Raw genomic sequence first — 18,006 nt, 5'->3', positions numbered from 1 at the left:
CGGCATCTTTCTTCTATCTCCACATCTGGAGCAATGCCTAGTGCTTACTACACACTCAATAGAGCTAAACAAATGAATAAGTGAATAAAGGGATGAACTCATGGATTAACCTCTGGGCACCAATATTCTTCATAGAGTTAGCACTCTTAGTAACATTTATGGAATGAATAAAGGAATCTAGAGCAAGTATTCAGGTGGCCTTAGAGGGCTGCTGGCAGGAATAGCAGAGTAAGCTCTAGTTTTGGGGTTTTTTAAAATAAATTTATTTTTGGCTACATTGGGTCTTTGTTGCTGGGCATGGGCTTTCTCTAGTTGCGGTGAGCAGGGGTTACTCTTCGTTGCGGTGCACGGGCTTTTCATTGCGGTGTCTTCTCTTGTTGCGGAGCACGGGCTCTAGGCATGTGGGCTTCAGTAGTTGTGGCTTGCGGTCTTCAGTAGTTGTGGCTCGCGGGCTCCAGAGTGCAGGCTCCGTAGTTGTGGCGCACGGCTCAGTTGCTCCACGGCATGTGGGATCTTCCGGGACCAGGGCTCAAACCCATGTCCCCTGCGTTGTCAGGTGGATTCTTAACCACTGCACCACCAGGGAAGTCCCAAGCCCTGGGTTTGAGGGAGGCAATTCACTCCAACCTGCTACCTCTACCCACACAATCCCACCTGATCCAACTTAACTCACACCAGCCCTCCATCACTCCTAACTCAACAATGTCTATCAAGTGCTGAATGGATAAACAAAATGCAGTAAATTATTATTCAACAATAACAAGGAATGAAGTTCTGATGCATTCTGCAACATGAACTGTGACATTATTATGCTAAATGAAAGAAGCCAGACATAAAGGACCACATATTGTATGATTCCATTTATATGAAATGTGGAGAACAGGCAAATCTGCAGAGACAGAAAGATTAGTGGTTTCCTACCACCGAGAGGTTTGGAGGAGATGATGGGTGACTGCTCACGGATATGGGATTTCTTTCTGAGGTGATGAAAATGTTCCAAATTGATGGTGGTTATGGTTGCACAAGTCTGTGAATACCCTAAAAACCATTTAATTATACACTTTAAATGGGTGAATTATATGGTATGTGAATTATATCTCAATAAATCTGTTTTTTAAAACCTTCAACCCAACATCTAACCCCAAATCCAAGTCACCCCAAACCCAACTCTCATCTTAACTGATCACATCTTACCTTACCACACTGGCAATCCCTACCCCATATTCATAGTAACCCCTACTTACCTCTACTCAGTTCATTCTACTTCTTAAATCAACCCTAATTCAATTCAACCCAATATCCAATTCCAAACCCTTAATGTAATCCACTCATCATTCCAACCCCCAATTCAACAGATCCCCAAACTGATTCAACACACTTCAAACCACCCTCCAACTCAACTTATCTTCAACCCACTTCAACGTAATTTACTCTACCCTTAACCCCTAACCTCCAACTCACCACAAGGGTCAACTCATAATTCAAATCTCTTCACCCCCAACTCACTCCCTTGACCTGCCACCCAAACCTTTGACCCCTAGTCATTTTATCTCAAACCAAAACCACATTCCATGTCACCTCTTGATACATCCCCTCAACTCAGGCAGTGATCCCAAGACCAATCAAGGTCAACATGGAGATCTGTCTACTTTCTTTTTTAAAGTTAAATGTCTTCCTAATAGGTTCACAATTTTTCCCAGCTTTATTGAGATATAATAGACATATGACATTGTAGATGTTTAAAGTGTATATAACATGTTGATTTGATACACTTATATATGGCAAAAAGATTACCACCATAGCATTAGCTAACACCTCCCTCACGTCACATATTTACCACTTCTTTTTTTGTCCTGAGAACATTTAAGATCTGCTCTCTTAGAGATCTGACTATTTTTTCAACTTTTCCTCTAGCAGCCTAAGTTAATAAACAGGCCCATCACTTCCAGTGAATCCCATTATAATTAGGTTCCCCGACCCCCAAAGCTACCTCTACCAAAAGACTCAATTATTAAGACAGGTGGTGGCAGATTCCTTGGGTGAGACAAGAGCCTGACCCTAAGAGAGATATGGCCAGCGTCAGATGAAAAGCAGACAGGGACACAGTTCACTGGTTTATTCTCAGACTTGAGATGCCAATTATGCCCTATGGCCTGGGGCGGGGTGGGGGGCGGACTTGGGGATCATGCTAGAATCTCTCTCATCATATCCCAGCCCTCCCTAAGGAAGAAGCAGATTAAATATACAACAGAGGGGGTTTTCCCTTTTAATACAGACCCAGGTATAAATAGGGCAGCACCATTAGGATCCTGATTTACCCTCCACCATCCTGGTCCCCAAACCATCTGGCATGGCAAGGTGCATTTGGGGAGATATGGGGGGAAGCAGTATTCAGAGCTAGCGGGGCTGAGGCAACAGAAGGAACACACAGCTCAGCCCAGGGAAATCCCACTTCCCTCTGTCGTCTGACTTCAGTCCATTCACTGTGAACCCACCTGAAAATAGGAATGAGTGAAGAGGTCCCAGCCTGGGATCAGGAGACATCCAGTGCTTAACTATGCGGAAGGTAGCACCAAAGGGTGTTGAGAGCACTGACTGAGGGGTGCGAGGCAGGCATGGGGGGCATTCATCAGCTCTGGGTTAGAAGTTCATTGCATGGGGGTCAGGGGAGGGAGTTGAGCATCGGGTGAGCAGGAAGGGGAGACAGAGCCAGACTACAGTTATGCCAGCCGGGGTGAAGTGCAGGGAAATGGGACTCATGGGCCAGGGGAGTCCAGCCTCCAGACCCCCAGAATGGAGAAGGAATACTGTTTGACGGTGATGAGCAGACTCTCCCCTGGCTCCACGGTCCCAGGAGACGATAAATGTGATGGCTTCAAAGCCTCAGCACCAAATGTGCCCCATCTGGGGCTCCCTCATTTTCCCTCCCACCCGTGAAGCTCTCAGCTGCTAAAGCAGACGGGGCCCAGTTCAAACCCAAATTTCTGGTTCGTCTGGCCAAAGTCAGCGGACGCCACATCCCATAAGGGCAGAAATCCCACTCGGGAAGAGCTGAACTGGAAGAGGGTCTTCGTCTGTCCCTTCCGGAGCTGACCGGGGGAAGACACGGATGCTGAGTCAGGGGGAGGGTAGCCACAGCCTCCCGCCCTGCTCTGGCCAGCCCCTCACCCCTCCCTTACCCTGCAGCCGTCGTAGGGGACAGTGATGGTGGCTGCTGCCGTCTGGTTGAAGGACAGCTCCTCCCCGTTGGTCCCAAGGAAACTGACAGAGCGGCCATGGTCTCCTGCAGCTTCGTCCAGCCAGGCGGCCGAGTTCTGGCAGGAGTATGTGAAGTTCTGGCGGGCTGTGGCACTCAGCAACTTCAGGAAGGTCAACTGCACCACACTCACCGGGGCCCCATCCGCATCCACGTAGGAGAACTGGAGGTGGGACAAAGAAGAGGTGAGCGTGCTCCATTCGCCTCTACTCCTTCTGAGGTACCCACCTCCCAGGATCTCCACCCACCGCAGACCTGCCCGCCCTGCCACGTCCTCATCTTTATCAGCCCCACCAGCCACCGGTCGTCCACGGTTCTCTTGCAAGCCCCTAGGCACGTGTGGCCATTGAGCCCTTGAAAGGCAGCCGGTGAGACTGAGAAAGTTTTCAAAACTTTATTTAAATGTTAATTTTTTTCTGTTGGCACTCATTTTAAAAAAATGGAAGTATAAGGGCTTCCCTGGTGGCGCAGTGGTTGAGAGTCCGCCTGCCGATGCGGGGGACAAGGGTTCGTGCCCCGGTCCAGGAAGATCCCACATGCCGCGGAGCGGCTGGGCCCGTGAGCCATGGCCGCTGAGCCTGCGCGTCCGGAGCCTGTGCTCCGCAACGGGAGAGACCACAGCAGTGAGAGGCCCGCGTACCACAAAAAAAAAAAAAAAAAATTGAAGTATAGTTGATTTACGATGTCGTGTTATTTTCAGATTTACAGTGAAAAGTTTTAGTTATTTGTGTATGTGTGTGTATATATATATATATACACATATACTCATATATATATTATTTTTCAGATTCTTTTCCATTATAGGTTATTACAAGATATTGAATATATAGTTCCCTGTGCTCTACAGTAGGTCCTCATTTTTCATCTATTTTATATATAGTAGTGTGTATCTGTTAATCTCAAATGCCTAATTTATCCCTCCCTCCCCTTTCCCCTTTGGTAACTGTAAGTTTGTTTTCTATGTCTGTAAGTCTATTTCTGTTTTGTAAATAAGTTCATTTGTATCATTTTTTTAGATTCCACATGTAAGTGATATCATATATTTGTCTTTCTCTGTCTGACCTACTACACTTAGTATGCTAATCTCTAGGTCCATCCATTTAAATTTTAATTTTTTATTTAATTATTTAATTTAAAACTTGTAACGTTAATTTATAACTAATAACTGAGCTTCAATCCATTTATCAGAAAACTGAGGTTTGGAACAACTTGAGGATGTGAATGTACTTTTTCAACTGCAGGTTTTATGCAATCTAAGTACTTCCAAGGAAAGTTAGTGTCCAAATTACGATGTGCTATAAATATAAAATATGCACCAGACTCTGAAGAACTCAGAGGGGGAAAGTTTAAAATGCCTCAATAATCTTTATATTGATATGACAATATTTTGGATATATTGGGTTACATAAAATATATTATTAACTTGAGATAACTGGCTTGGTAACGCGTCCTGGCTTCCTTCTCTTCCCTGTACCCTTTCATGTTCCACAATTGATGTTTTCTGGAATCACGTCCCAGATAAGCCCCTTGCAATTGAGTCTTTGCCTCAGGGTCTCTTTCAGGGGAACCCAAACCAAGATACCCCCTGACATTATATGATAGCTTTGTTTCCTTGGTTATGGTCTGTCTGCTTCCTTGGTCCTATTCCCAGTAGAATATCAACTTCATGAAGTTAGGAACTTTTCTTTGCTGCTATGTTCCCAATGTTTAGCATACACATATATGTAACATAAACAAATCCCAAATGAACCCAAGATTCCACTCCATCCCGTAAACCTGACCTTCTTCCCATTTACATATCTCAGAACCTCACTAGACATCAGTCCCTCAAACCAGGAACCTGGGTGTCATCCCTATCTCTTCCCTCCCCTCCATCTCATCAATTACTCACCTGATAGGTCCTATTCACGTGCCATCTCATCAGTTACTAGGTCCTATTGACTTGTCATCCCATCAATTACTAGGTCGTACTGACTTCCCCTCTCAGAGGTTGTTCTAAGCCATGCCCTCCTCTCCATCCCCATAGCACCAGCTCCAGCCTGGTCCCTTCCTTGCTCTCTTGGACCAACACCTCAGTCTTCTGGGTCTCCCAGCCTCCAAGTTCCCCATCACCACCACCACCAGCTCAGAGGCATTTTTCTATCACAGAGATTTAATCTCGGTGCCTCCCTCACTTAAAAACATTCCATGGCTCCCTACTGCTCATAGATCTTTCTGAGGAAGTGGGCCTAGCTCACACCCACCTCCCCAGCCTCTTCTCCTACCACATTCCCCCTCACACTCTCTAGAGCAGAGCAAGTCACCTTTTCTTTAAATTTACCAGGCCCTCTCTTGACTCTGAGCCTTCATATATCCTGTTCCATCTGCCTGGAACACTATTCCTTGTCCTCCCAAACTTGCAACCCAACTTATTCCTTAGACCTCAGCTGAGCTGTGACTTCTACCAGGAAGCCTTCAGGTCCTTCCAGCACTGCCTCTGGATCGCCACCATGACCTGTGCTTTGCCCTATCATACATCTGATGCTGTGATCATCAAGAGGCAAAGTGAGTCTATCCTTTTCATCTCACCTCCTCCAATTCCCATGCTGCTTCCCACCAATTTTTATACCATCCCCACCTTGGCCTCCAGGGCAACTCACCTTCTTCCCTCGACGGAATGTGCTATACCAGCTTCCCAGCTTTTCTCTGGACCAGGAGGCCAGTTTCACCTGGGGAGTGGAGGGGACGGTGTAGCAGGTGCCCCAGGGGGCCACCATGTCCTTTCTGCATTTACCTCCCCACAATGAAAGCTACTGACTGTAGATATCAGGGAATCTCAGTCTGTTCTCTGACTGTTGGACTGGACTTGGCTGGTACACAGGACAGACCCAAGAGGCTGGGTGTTCCCGCCTTCTGAGGCAGCCTCCACCAATGATTGATGAGAGCTGGTGGATAAATGCCCCGGCTCCCTCTCCCCGAGGTGGGGGACAGCTCCCAGGAGCCTACCCTACACTGTCTCCTGGAAGTCCCCAGTGGAACTGAGCCTTGGGTGTCCAACGGTGATGTTTTAACAGCACACCCCTTATTGGCTGCCTCCCCTGGCCCCTCTCACTTACCCCTCCTGGGATCACCTCCTAAATAAATGACTTGCCCTTGTCAAACCCTCATCTCAGGGTCTGTGTCTGGGGAACCCAAACCAAGAATGTTCCTCACTCCCTGCCCCAGCCTCTCTCTGGGCAGAAGGAAGATGAGCTGGTGAGAGATCAGGCCTCAGGTGTCAGCAACTGTTTAGAGATCAAGCCCTGACCTCAAGCCCCCATAAATTGGGTGGGGGTGAGCTCGTCTAAATTTGCATCCACTAGGGTATCTGAGTTCCCACTAAACCAGGGCTCTGACCAGTAAAAAATAAGAATAAATAAGAAGGACATTATTGGGCACTTTTGCAGGCCCTGAGCTTACAATGTGTTTTCCCTGCAGTAGAGGTATTAACACAGCGACACACATAGTCAGTGTTCATTCAGTGTCCCCTGATATGTTCATTGGCGCCTCAATGGCACAACCACCCTATGAGGTAGATACTTTCTTGAACCCCACTTTACAGATGAAAAAACTGAGGTGACAGATCTGGATTGCAGTCTGAGCAGTCCAGGGTCCAGAAGCTCACTGCACACCCACTGCCCTCTATAGCCAAGCCTGGGGCTTGGTGTCACAGGCTGTTAGGCTCAGGGCTCCCCGATGGAGAACCCCAGGATTTCTGGGGAACCAGGTGGAGGGCAGTGAGCCCATGGGGCCTATAAGACAGCAGGTTAGGGCACAATAGAGCAAGGTTAAGGGCTGGGACAAGAGCCAGACTGTCGTGGGTAATCTTGTCCCTCTCTGTGCCTCAGTTTCCCTGTCTGGGGGATGATAACAGAATTTTATTTTTTTAATGGAAGTATAGTTGATTTACAATGTTGTGTTAGTTTCAGGTTACAGAAAAGTGATTCAGTTATACATACATACATATCTATTTTTTCAGATTCTTTCTCCTTCTAGGTTATTACAAAATATTGAGTATAGTTCCCTGTGCTACACAGTAGGTTCTTGTTGGTGACCTATTTTAGGGATGATAACAGGATGGCCACATTGGTGGTTGTTAATGCAGCCAAGCGCTTAGGGCTGGCACACATACCTGCTATCTCAAGGTTCTCCGTCATTATTGATTTCTTTACTAGATTTTCTTATCTGTCTTTCCCCATAGAAAATGAGCTCCATAAAAGCAAAGCAGGTTTTTTTTTTGGATTCTCTGCTGTAACCCCAGCATTTCAAGGAGTTGGCAATACAGTAGGTGCTCAATAGATGTTAGTTGAAGGAAAAATAAAGTCCCAGTCAACGCCTGGTGTGTGTGTGTGTGTGGACAGGGTATGAATGAAATGGTTTCCAGAGTCTGGTCCCTCCTTCCACCACCACCACCTCCCACTTCACCCCCAGAGGTACTCACGGTCTCAAACTTCTTGTCTGGGTAAAGGCAGGTCTCTCCTCCCGCCGTGAAGTTGCAGAAAACCCTGAGCGCATCCCGCGCGCAGCCCTGATTGGGGTCAATCCAGTATTCCCCTGCCGCAGAGCCAGGTAGGGCGGATGAGCCGGGCGGACCCCGAGGCTCCCCGCCCACCGGGGGAGAGACGGAACCTCACCGTCGGGCAAATGCGGGTGGTTGCGGTGCAACTCGCTGCACACGAGGCCCGGGTTCTCAGCCGTGCCCGGAGGGCGTCGCAGCTGCTCCAGTTCGAAGCTCAGCGACGTGATCGAGGCCAGCACCTCCTCCAGGCCGCCCTCCGGGACTCCCGGGCTCGGGACCGAGCGCCGGCGCCGGCGCAGCCCGTGCAGCTGCGCAGATGGACCCTGGGCGGAGGTGGGGATGGAGGAGAGGAGGAGATCAGAGACGCAGGAGGAAGAGACAGGGAGAGAGAGGGGCAGAAATGAAAGACGTGGGGGGCAGAAAGACACAGGGGTAGGGGGAGAGGAGAAAGGGGAGGGAGAGATAGAGACAGGGACAAGGGGAGATAGACAGTCAGAAACAGAGACACGGGAAGGAGAGAGACAGAAGGGCTCAGAGATGGGGAGAGGCCGAAGTGGAGAGAGGATAAAAAGAGACAGAACCACAAAGTCAGGCAAAGGAGAGAGAGAGAGACAAGGACAGAGAGAGACAGAGAGAGGGTGCGCCCGGAAGAGAGAAACAACGATAAAATAGTGAAACAAGTGTTTGAGATAGAGACAGAGAAAGGCCAGGAGAGATGGACATAAGAGATACTGTCAGAGCCCCCATGGATGTCCCCCCCAACGCCCTACACACAGCCCAGATCCTCCTTCAGCTTTTGGGCCCACCTCCCACCCCACCTGCACCCCCTGAACACCTGGTGTTCCGCCCAGTTCTGGGCACTGAGGGACGCAAGGGGGACACACTCCAACATAGTCCCTGGGTAACTCACCTGGGGGCCGGGGGGACCTGGGGGTCCAGTGTCTCCGCGGGGACCTTGGGATCCCTGTAGGGAGAAGTCATTTGGGTGTGAACTCTGTCTATGGAGACCGCTGCCTGCCAACACACACACACACACACACACACACACACACACAGCACTGGGGGTAAGGACATGCAATTTGCAGCACCAAGCATAAACTGCACATTTTCTTTCTATATGTGAACACCTCTGAAGTCATCATCTGTGACAAGTCATAGTTTACTTGGTAGAACTGTTTTCTTCCATAGCAGTTTATAAAACAATGGCTCATCTTACAATGGATGGCATCTTAGATTTGACAAAATACAATGGTAGGTAAGGTAGAGAGCTAGTGGGAAGCAGCCGCATGGCACAGGGATATTGGCTCCGTGCTTTGTGACAGCCTGGAGGGGTGGGATAGGGAGGGTGGGAGGGAGGGAGACGCAAGAGGGAAGACATATGGGAACATACGTATATGTATAACTGATTCATTTTGTTATACAGCAGAAACTAACACACCATTGTAAAGCAATTATACCCCAATAAAGATGTTAAAAAAAAAATACAATGGCAGGTGTTGAAGAAATACTTGTTGAATGCCTGACTGACTGAATAAATAAATGAATGAATGCAAAGGCCCTGAGCGTTCTAGCGCAGTTGAAGGGGGCTGGGATGTGGGAGCCCAAGGGAACAGTGAGTACTCACCAGGGACCCCTTTGAACCTTTCTGTCCTGGAGGACCCTGTGGGGTAGAGACAGGGAGAGCCGGAGTCCTGGCTGGCCCAACAAGGTGACCCCACCCCACAAATCCCTCATACTCACCACCACACCTCGGGGTCCAGGGTGGCCCAGAGAGCCGATGGGACCAGGGGAACCCTGGAGAAAGGACATCAGAGTCATCATTGATAGGGTTCATCCCTATGGTCCAGACACATCCCCCAGACAGGCTTCCAGTTCCCTCCAAAGAAGACCCCAAACCCCAGATGCAGACTTCAACCTTCAAGTCCCCAGAGAGAGCCCCCCATTTTCTCCAGACACAACCCCTATCATTCTAGACCCAGGCTTCCCAAATCCCCATACCCACAGTCTCCAAACAAGCCCCACTTCTGCCTTCCCACCACCCTCTGAACACAATCTTCCCACTCGGGGCAGGACACACACTCACAGGTTCTCCCTGGAGGCCAGGGGGGCCTTGCACTCCTGGCAAACCCTGATCCCCTTTCTCACCAGCCTCCCCAGGGGGGCCAACGAGACCAATTAATCCGATGTGGCCCTGGAGGATAAAAGAGGCACATGTTGGGGAAGAAGTGTGGGCGGGGGATTGGGAGATTGTTCTCCTAGAGCCTTGGAGTAGTAGAGGAGACTCCAATCTCCTAGCCCTCTGGCTACAGAGGGAGGTAAGGGTGGAGGAGAGCGGGGTTAAGTGGGGGAGGAGAATAATGGAAGGAGGTATCCTTACCTTTTCCCCCTTGAGGCCAGCATCTCCCTTCAGCCCTGGGAGGCCAGAGGGCCCCTGGAAGAAGAGTTAGGGTCAGCTGGTGAGTCTCAGACAGAAAGCCTCAAGGTCCATGGGAGTGATTGGGGGATGGTCAAATGGGAAATTACCCAGGTTTCAAGTGGAATTACCGGGGAAGTGGTCATGGGGATGATGGTCAAGAAAGAGGAGGGATGATGAGAGATGAATGAAGGGGTTTGTTGGAGCACGGCCAACTTGGATGGTCCGTGGTCAACCTCAATGTAGATGGTCAGTGTAGGCTATTAAGATAGGTGGTCTGTTTGGTCAATGTAGACCATCAAGACGAAGGGTCAGGGTGGACGGTCAGTGTAGACCATTGAGATGAGTGATCAGAAGAGATGCTTAGTATAGACGGTCAGGGTTGACCATCAGATGGCTAGTCAATGAGTGGTCAGTCTGCAGCGTCAGCACCCATGGTTACTAGATGCTCACTGGATGGCCAGTGTGGTTCCCAGTGCTGGGACCTCAGGGACAAAGAAGTCACTTACCAGGGGGCCAGGAGGGCCCAACTGTCCAGGAGGTCCCAGCAGGCCTGCTTCACCCTAGGGCAAAGCAGAACATGGGGGGCTGAACTCTGTCAGAACTCAGTGTGGATGTCCCGCTGCCCACCAGGGTCGGCTCCTTCTAACTATGGTGAGAAATTACAAGATGGGAGCGCATCAGGAAGGCAGGATCCCCCCCCACCGCCCTGTCCCTGTTCCCACCCCACTCACCACAGGGCCGGGGATCCCTCGAAGACCCTCAGGCCCGACACGCCCAGGGGGCCCTCGAGTCCCCACTGGGCCTGTCCTCCCTGGGGGCCCGTCAGGACCTGGTTGCCCCTGAAAAGCACAGGGGCAAGGGAGGGGGCAGAGAGAGTCAGGGGGTGGCTGCCTCCCGACCCGCCAGCCAAGAACCAGCAGGGAGGGGTCGGAACTGGAGCACCCGTGGTGTCCCAGGCCTCTCCCCATTCTGATGGCCCAACTGTTGGCTGACAGGTCAGGACAAGGCCCCCCCACCCCTTGGCAGGGGGCACTCACCTTGGTACCTTTCTCCCCTTCTCTGCCTTCTCGACCCGTGCGACCAGAAGGACCCTTAGGGGAGAAAGTGTGAGTGGGGAGCTGTGAGGTGAGTGGGTGCTCTGGGGATGAGTGGGGGTTTTGTAGGGGGGGAGCGGGGGGCTGTGAGAGTGAATGGAACAAAGTTGGAGCCAGGGCAGCCAGGAGGTGGTGGGGGGTACTCATCACTCACCCTTTTGCCAGGGGGCCCAGAGGGACCGGGTTCCCCAGAAGCACCAGGTGGACCCTGGAGATTATAACCAGCAGGGTAGTTGAGGATGATGGTTTCAGGATGCCTTTTTATTTAGTTTTTAAACATCTTTATTGGAGTAGAATTGCTTTACAATGGTGTGTTAGTTTCTGCTTTATAACAAAGTGAATCAGTTATACGTATACGTACGTCCCCATCAGGATGCCTTTGATGTGAAGACAGCCTTCCCCACATGTCACCCAGCACCAGCCATCTCCCGCCTCTACCCTCAAGCTACTCACATTCACGGTGAGGACCCAGAGAGGCAAAGCAGGTGCATCTACAAGGGCCCTGGGTACCTCATTAACCCACTCTCCTGACCCCCCAATTCACCCACCCACCAGCCCCAAGCCCCCTCGTCATGCACCACATCCTCTGTTCCCCTACTCACCAGTCCCCCCACATCTCCAGGGTCTCCCTTCTCCCCTGGGGGGCCGTCTTGACCCTGTGGTGGGAGGAACAAAGTCGGAAGGGGTCATGGGGGTACATGAGAATTTAAGGGTGAGGTTTGGAGGAATGTGAAGGTTATTTCCTCCATCGACCTTGCCCAGGTCTGTGGGGGCGTTGTGGAGATGGGAACAGAATAGGGAATATGCTAGGCTTTCGAGTAAGGAGGGGTCACACTCACCGAAACCCCAGGGTCTCCGGGGGGGCCTAGGTCTCCTGGGAGCCCTGTGAGGCCCTGGAACACAGAATGATGGATAATTATATCTCTGAATGATGGAGCGTTCATTCATTCATTCATTTAACTGTGCCCAGGCACAGCTCTGGTTGCTGGGATACACTGGTGAACAAAACACAGAATCCCAGCCCTGGTAGAAGGAACATTCTCGTGTTTAATGTGAGCTAAGTATGCTGCATGCATCATCTCACTGCATCCTCTAGGCTTGGGACTCACAGACAGAACTGACCTCAGAGAAAGGACTCGGCGAGTGGTGGGGTGGTGAGATTCAAGTCAAGGTCCCTCAGACCCCGGAGCTCCTTGCTGTCCTCCATCCCAACCCCGAGCCCCATCACCATGGTGGGAGGGGCTCCACCTCTGCCCTGATGGCAAATCCTTCATCAGCCAACTCTGACCCAGCATGAGTCTCAACCTTGACCTTCCCAGCATTGTTAGAACAACTCAGTGTGGAATCAAGTTTCCCCTACTGCAATGACATATAACCACTCCATTTTTATATTGACTCATTCTTTCATTCAATCATTCATTTACTCAGCCATGTTCCGGGTTGCTTGTGGAATCAGCACACTGGAGGATGGGACCCCCCCCCCCAGCTGGACGTTGGGGAGCAGGTTCAAGGTGACACACGTGCTCCTCCCCGAGTCTCTCCCTCCATGTCCCCCAGGACTCACCACGTTCCCTTTTGCTCCATCTTCTCCAGGGGGGCCTTTCTTGCCCGGCGGTCCAGCTGCCCCAGATGGGCCTGCATCCCCCTTTTCACCAATTTCTCCCTTGGGCCCCTTTTCAGAAACAGAGTTCAGAGGTGCCTGGCCTCTCCAGGGGTCAAGGGTTAGCATACCTGGACTCGGGAATCTGGGTGGCCTGGGGCTTTCCTGGGGTTAGGGGTCAGAGTAGCCTAGACCGCCCAAGGGTCAGAGGTCAGAGGAATCTAGGATTTATAGGAGTCAGGGGTCAGGATGGTCCAGTTGCCCAGAGGTCATGGGCAAATTTGGGCTAGCCCATGTGCCACCCTGGAGTGAATCAGAAAAGGGATCCCCTCTGGGCAACTCATCCCCAAGCCAGGGCTTGTGGTTTAGATCTGAGCCCCACCTGCCTCCTCAGCCCTACACCCTTGTGCAGTGTACAACCTAGAGAACTTTGTGTAGCAACCCTGATACCTTTCAGGGCTCTGTCATCAAGATAACAGGGGATGCCTGTAGGTCCTGGGTCAGTGGGTGACCTAGGGCTGCAGAGGTCATGGTGACCCTAGATGCCCAGGGGTCAGGGATTCCCTGAGATGGGTGCAGGGACACTGGACAAAGGTCACTCACAGGGATGCCTGGGATTCCTGGGCGTCCCGGGTCTCCAGGATCCCCTGGCTCACCCTGCAGGAGGCAAAGTGAAGGTGAGGAGAGTTCCCATCCTGGCAGCCACCCCCAGGCAGGACCGGTTGTGCCTCCCCACCCCAGGCAGACTCCGGCTCTCTCTCTCTCTCACCTTCTCGCCCACTGCTCCAGGCTGACCAACTCCCCCAGGCAGCCCTGGAGGACCCTGGAGAGACAGCAAGGGGTACAGCTGGGACTGTGCAATCCTAACAGCCCCTTCTTGGGAAAGCTATGTCCTCACCTCTGAGGCATCCTGCCCTCCCCCAGAGTCCTCACCTCTGATCCGCTGGGGCCCGGGGGACCCCGAGGGCCTGGAGCTCCATGGGGACCCTGTGGGACAGTCAGAAGAGCATCCGGTGACCCCATGGTCCTTCAAAGCTCCACTAATCACAAACACCACCCTTGATGCTGGTGGCCCACATGACCCTTAAAATGACAATGTGACCTGTGACCCCCCAAATTGGTTTAATGGCCACCCCCGCCCTACCACCACAACCCCATTTTCCCCCATTGTCCATACCATGGACCCTACGTCTCCAACTTCCCCCTTTTCTCCAGGAGGGCCTGGCATCCCCTGTGGAACAAAGAAGAAAACTTGGGGCACAAAGTGGGAAGGACCAGAGGCTGTATCCCCAAACTCAGACACCTACCTGCAGGCCAGGGGGGCCAATCACCCCCATGAAGCCTCTCACTCCATCATCTCCTTTCTGCCCAAAGAGGCCTGGAGGTCCCCGGCGTCCCTGAGCCCCATCTGCCCCCTGGGGGGAGGACAGGGCAAGGCACAGTTAGGGTCTGTGTCAGGGGTCGGAGAGAGGGTCAAGGTCAAAGTCAGGATTGAGGCTCAGGGTTGGGATTCAGTTTGGAGAGGGTCAGGACTGGGTTTGAAGTTGGGGATGCAGGTTAAGCATCAGAGATGAGCAATGAAGTCAAGGGTTGAGTCAAAGTTTTTCTAAAAACTTTGCATTGGGTGGTGAGTCAGGGTCAAGTTGAGGTCAGTTAAGGTGATGAGGGGAAGGTCCAGATGGGGTTGAGATGTAGGGTAGGGTTTGAGGTTAGGGCCAAGGTAGAATCAGAGTTTGAGCCCAGGTTTGGGGTCGGCATTGGAGGGTGGGTCAGGACTGGGGTTAAGGGTAAGACTGGGTCAGGTTCGGCTACTGTTGGATGTGAAGGTCAGGTCTGAGATGGGATTGAGGTTAAGGTCACAAGCAGTGTTGAGATTAGGGCTGTGATGGGGTTCAGGGGTTGAGGTCAGGATTGAGTCAGATTCTGGGGTGAGTTCATATTGAGTGTTGGCATGGAGGGGTAGGTCAGTGTCAGGGCTGAGTTTGGGCCTGAGTCACCATGGAGAACACTGTCCCTTCCCACTGGGGATCCAGGGGATGGCCACAAAACGGGGATCACTCACCGGGGAGCCTGGGTGTCCCACAAGACCCCGTATCCCTGTTGGTCCAGGTGGGCCCTGGAGGAGGGAACAGAGTCAAAAACCCCTCAGGAGCTTCCCTGGTGGCGCAGTGGTTGAGAGTCCGCCTGCCGATGCAGGGGACACAGGTTCATGCCCTGGTCCGGGAGGATCCCACGTGCCGCGGAGCGGCTGGGCCCGTGAGCCATAGCCGCTGGGCCTGCGCGTCTGGAGCCTGTGCTCCGCAACGGGAGAGGCCGCAACAGTGAGAGGCCCACGTACCGCAAAAAAAAACCCCAAAACCCCTCAGGTTCAAGATTGGGGGGCTGGAAACACTAGAGATGTCAATCACTGCACCCCTGTCCACTCCCCCCACAAAGAAGCTGCATTTCCCTCCCCCAACCCTGTCTTCCTAGCTACCAACTCATGGGACCAGACAGAGCATGTGTCCTAAGTTTGGCCCATCAGAACGTTTGCCCAAAAGTCCCACCAGGACCCAGGGACTGAGCTGGCTCCCTGACGCTGGGCGCTGCGGCTGAATTTCCGGAGGGAAGCTGGGGGTGCAGTTAGCCCCTTTATTCCAGGTAGCCTGAGTGGTTTCTGTTACTTGCAGGTGTCAAGATGGGTCTCATGAAGGCAGGAAGCTCCGTGGCCTCCCCCTGGCCATCCTCCACATCCCTCTCCCCTCCCCGAGGACCACCCCCCTCACTGGGGCCCCCCACTCACCGCATCCCCCTTATCGCCTTTGCTGCCTTTGTGACCTGGGTCTCCCACTTCTCCCTGCAGAGGAAACAGGATGAGGGAGGATCATGCCTCCCTCTACCCCCATCCTCCCCCCAGCCCCTCCTCTTCCATGAACTCTCTCTCACCTTGTCCCCTTCCTCGCCAGAAGGCCCCACACCTCCAGGGGATCCAGGAAGCCCCAGGGGCCCTGGGATCCCGTCTTTGCCAGTGGGACCAGGGGGGCCGCGTTCACCCTGATGGGCGGAGTGGAAAGGGGTATGTTGGGCCACGGCAGAAATGAGCTCTTGATATGTAGAGGGCTGGGTCTGGGGGATGCCTGGGGGATGGGGGGCAGGCACTTACCGGGTACCCCTTCTCGCCTGCAGGGCCAACAGGACCTTGGCCTCCACTTTGGCCAGGAAGCCCAATGCCCCCTGCTGGGCCTACAGGACCGCGCTCCCCAGGGGAGCCCTGAAAACAGGGGGGAAGGGTCAGGGATAATAGCAGCAGTGGTGATTCTCATTTATTGGAGGGTTTTCAAGCAGTCAGGCCCTGAGTTAGGTGGTTACCAGCACATCCAATCTATTCCCCCAGACAGCAGCCAGAGGGCGCTGTGAACACCTGAGTCAGCGCACGTGCCTCCCCTCCCTCCCTGCCCACATCCCTCTGCGGATCCCACCCCACTTGTTGAAAAAAAGGTTTTCCTGGCAGCCCACAAGGTCCTGCACGACTATGCTCTCATCTCCTCCCACTCACCCTAGGCTCACTCCCCTCCAGCCACACGGCCCTGCTCACTGCTTCCTCCAGCCTCAGGACTTTGCACATGCCGTTCCCTCCGCCTGGCACACTCTTCCGCCCAGACACCCACATGGCTCCTCCCTCACCGCCTTCAGGTCTCAGCTCAAATGTCACCTTCTCAGGAGGCCTTCCCTGGCCTGCCTGTTTCAACGGCTCTCCCCTTCTCCCCTTTACTCTGCGCTATTTTGCCTTGTGGCATTCATCGCGGCGGATCCCTATCTCCCTGGCTAGATTGTAGTAAACTCCAGGAGAAAGAAGGGTTTTGTTTGTTTGTTTGTTTTTGAAAGAAGGTTTTTAAACGCTGATGTCTGCTACGCAGGTAAGTATGTGCCCAACGGATCATCTCACTGAGATTTACTATCATCTAGGAGATGGGACTATTTTACAGACATAGAAACGGAAGCTCGCGCAGTGACACGACTGCCCAGCCAGTGAGCGGCAGAGTTGGCCGTGACCCCGACCTGTTTGGCTCCCCAAATAACAGACTTGATGAGGACAATACCCAGCTTCCCAGAAACCCTGAGACCCCTGCACCCTGCCTGCCACACAGCAGACGGGTTTACACTTACGTTAGCCCCGACGGGGCCGGGGGGGCCCTTGTCACCCTTCAAACCAGTAGGTCCCTGAGGAGGAGATGATTCACAGTCGAGAGACTCCCAGGGGTGCCCCTGGGTCCTGTCTTCACTCTGGGGGGCTCAGAGTTCCCACCCGCTTCCCGGCCACTGAGGTTCAGGGATCTGTCCCTCCTGCAGCCATTACTTTACTATCACATTTGCCCCTCCCCTGGGCCCCCCTTTCCTCCTCTGCTTCACAGCCCAGCCAGGCACATTCAGGAGGGGCTTCAAATGATACTCACTGGGTCCCCGGGGGCTCCTTGGGGACCAGGGAAGCCCCTGTGTCCAGGTGGCCCTTCCTTCCCAAAGGGTCCCAGTGGTCCCAGGTCCCCCTGGAGGAGTGCAGAAGAGGGAGGTCAGACTCCAGAGAAGAGGGCATCTCCCCTCAATCTGTGAGTCTGGGCCCCCTGCCCCATGGTGTTGATTCTGAGCCTGGAGGTGCCGTGGGGATGTTGAGGGACCTTTGGGGTCACTTGATGAGATCTCCCGTGGGGCAGGGTCTCACCTTGGCCCCCTCTCTGCCTTCCAGGCCCGGAAGACCTTGTTCACCAGGAGATCCAGAGGGGCCTGGGGGCCCCCTCTCACCCAGAGGCCCTGCTTCTCCCGTCTTTCCCTGGAGAGGAAGAAGGCTCATCTTGAATGGAGGTGGCCTGGGGTGGGGGTCTGCCTGAGATCACCTCCCCCTCCCCCAAATATCCCCGAACTGGTGCAAAACTAGGGAGACCTGTGGGGTCCACTCTGACCTGAGGACCCACGACACCAGCTGGTCCAGGTGGGCCTGTCTGACCTTGGAAGCCCTGAGGAGAAACATTAAGAGGAGGTGTCATGAAAAAAAAACAAAAACAAAAACAAAATGGAGGTGTCATGGAGGGGAAGAAATGGAGAGCCTAATGGGGTCATGGGCCAGAGGTC

The 18,006-nt window shown here is 52.7% G+C and overlaps 1 protein-coding gene across 9 annotated transcripts in view; it reads right to left on the bottom strand.

The window, feature by feature from the left end:
* Positions 1 to 260: 260 nt before the first annotated feature.
* The window catches only part of COL5A3 (collagen type V alpha 3 chain), a 40,226-nt gene continuing 22,480 nt past the window's right edge, over positions 261 to 18,006 (bottom strand). For 6 of the 9 annotated variants that reach the window (XM_067733840.1, XM_067733841.1, XM_067733842.1 and 3 more), the window contains exons 38-67: positions 17,838 to 17,891; positions 17,600 to 17,707; positions 17,337 to 17,426; positions 17,050 to 17,103; positions 16,046 to 16,153; positions 15,829 to 15,936; positions 15,686 to 15,739; positions 14,966 to 15,019; positions 14,211 to 14,318; positions 14,081 to 14,134; positions 13,837 to 13,890; positions 13,673 to 13,726; positions 13,507 to 13,560; positions 12,868 to 12,975; positions 12,143 to 12,196; positions 11,906 to 11,959; positions 11,458 to 11,511; positions 11,247 to 11,300; positions 10,941 to 11,048; positions 10,716 to 10,769; positions 10,171 to 10,224; positions 9,877 to 9,984; positions 9,534 to 9,587; positions 9,418 to 9,453; positions 8,704 to 8,757; positions 7,909 to 8,116; positions 7,716 to 7,828; positions 5,896 to 5,964; positions 3,180 to 3,419; positions 2,102 to 3,089 (exon numbers count right to left, since the gene is read on the bottom strand). In XM_067733840.1, coding sequence (XP_067589941.1) covers positions 2,943 to 3,089; positions 3,180 to 3,419; positions 5,896 to 5,964; positions 7,716 to 7,828; positions 7,909 to 8,116; positions 8,704 to 8,757; positions 9,418 to 9,453; positions 9,534 to 9,587; positions 9,877 to 9,984; positions 10,171 to 10,224; positions 10,716 to 10,769; positions 10,941 to 11,048; positions 11,247 to 11,300; positions 11,458 to 11,511; positions 11,906 to 11,959; positions 12,143 to 12,196; positions 12,868 to 12,975; positions 13,507 to 13,560; positions 13,673 to 13,726; positions 13,837 to 13,890; positions 14,081 to 14,134; positions 14,211 to 14,318; positions 14,966 to 15,019; positions 15,686 to 15,739; positions 15,829 to 15,936; positions 16,046 to 16,153; positions 17,050 to 17,103; positions 17,337 to 17,426; positions 17,600 to 17,707; positions 17,838 to 17,891 — 2,523 coding nt within the window. In that variant the 3' untranslated portion in view covers positions 2,102 to 2,942. Of the gene's footprint in view, positions 1,039 to 2,101; positions 3,090 to 3,179; positions 3,420 to 5,895; positions 5,965 to 7,715; positions 7,829 to 7,908; positions 8,117 to 8,703; positions 8,758 to 9,417; positions 9,454 to 9,533; positions 9,588 to 9,876; positions 9,985 to 10,170; positions 10,225 to 10,715; positions 10,770 to 10,940; positions 11,049 to 11,246; positions 11,301 to 11,457; positions 11,512 to 11,905; positions 11,960 to 12,142; positions 12,197 to 12,867; positions 12,976 to 13,506; positions 13,561 to 13,672; positions 13,727 to 13,836; positions 13,891 to 14,080; positions 14,135 to 14,210; positions 14,319 to 14,965; positions 15,020 to 15,685; positions 15,740 to 15,828; positions 15,937 to 16,045; positions 16,154 to 17,049; positions 17,104 to 17,336; positions 17,427 to 17,599; positions 17,708 to 17,837; positions 17,892 to 18,006 lie in introns of those variants that run through there. The other 3 variants (XR_010942471.1, XR_010942470.1, XR_010942472.1) reach the window with 3 other exon arrangements.

Source organism: Pseudorca crassidens, chromosome 3 (genome assembly GCF_039906515.1).
Source record: "Pseudorca crassidens isolate mPseCra1 chromosome 3, mPseCra1.hap1, whole genome shotgun sequence".
NCBI classification, from domain to species: Eukaryota; Metazoa; Chordata; class Mammalia; order Artiodactyla; family Delphinidae; genus Pseudorca; species Pseudorca crassidens.
Note: the sequence above shows the minus strand (reverse complement) of the source record. Positions and strands in the feature narration are given on the sequence as shown.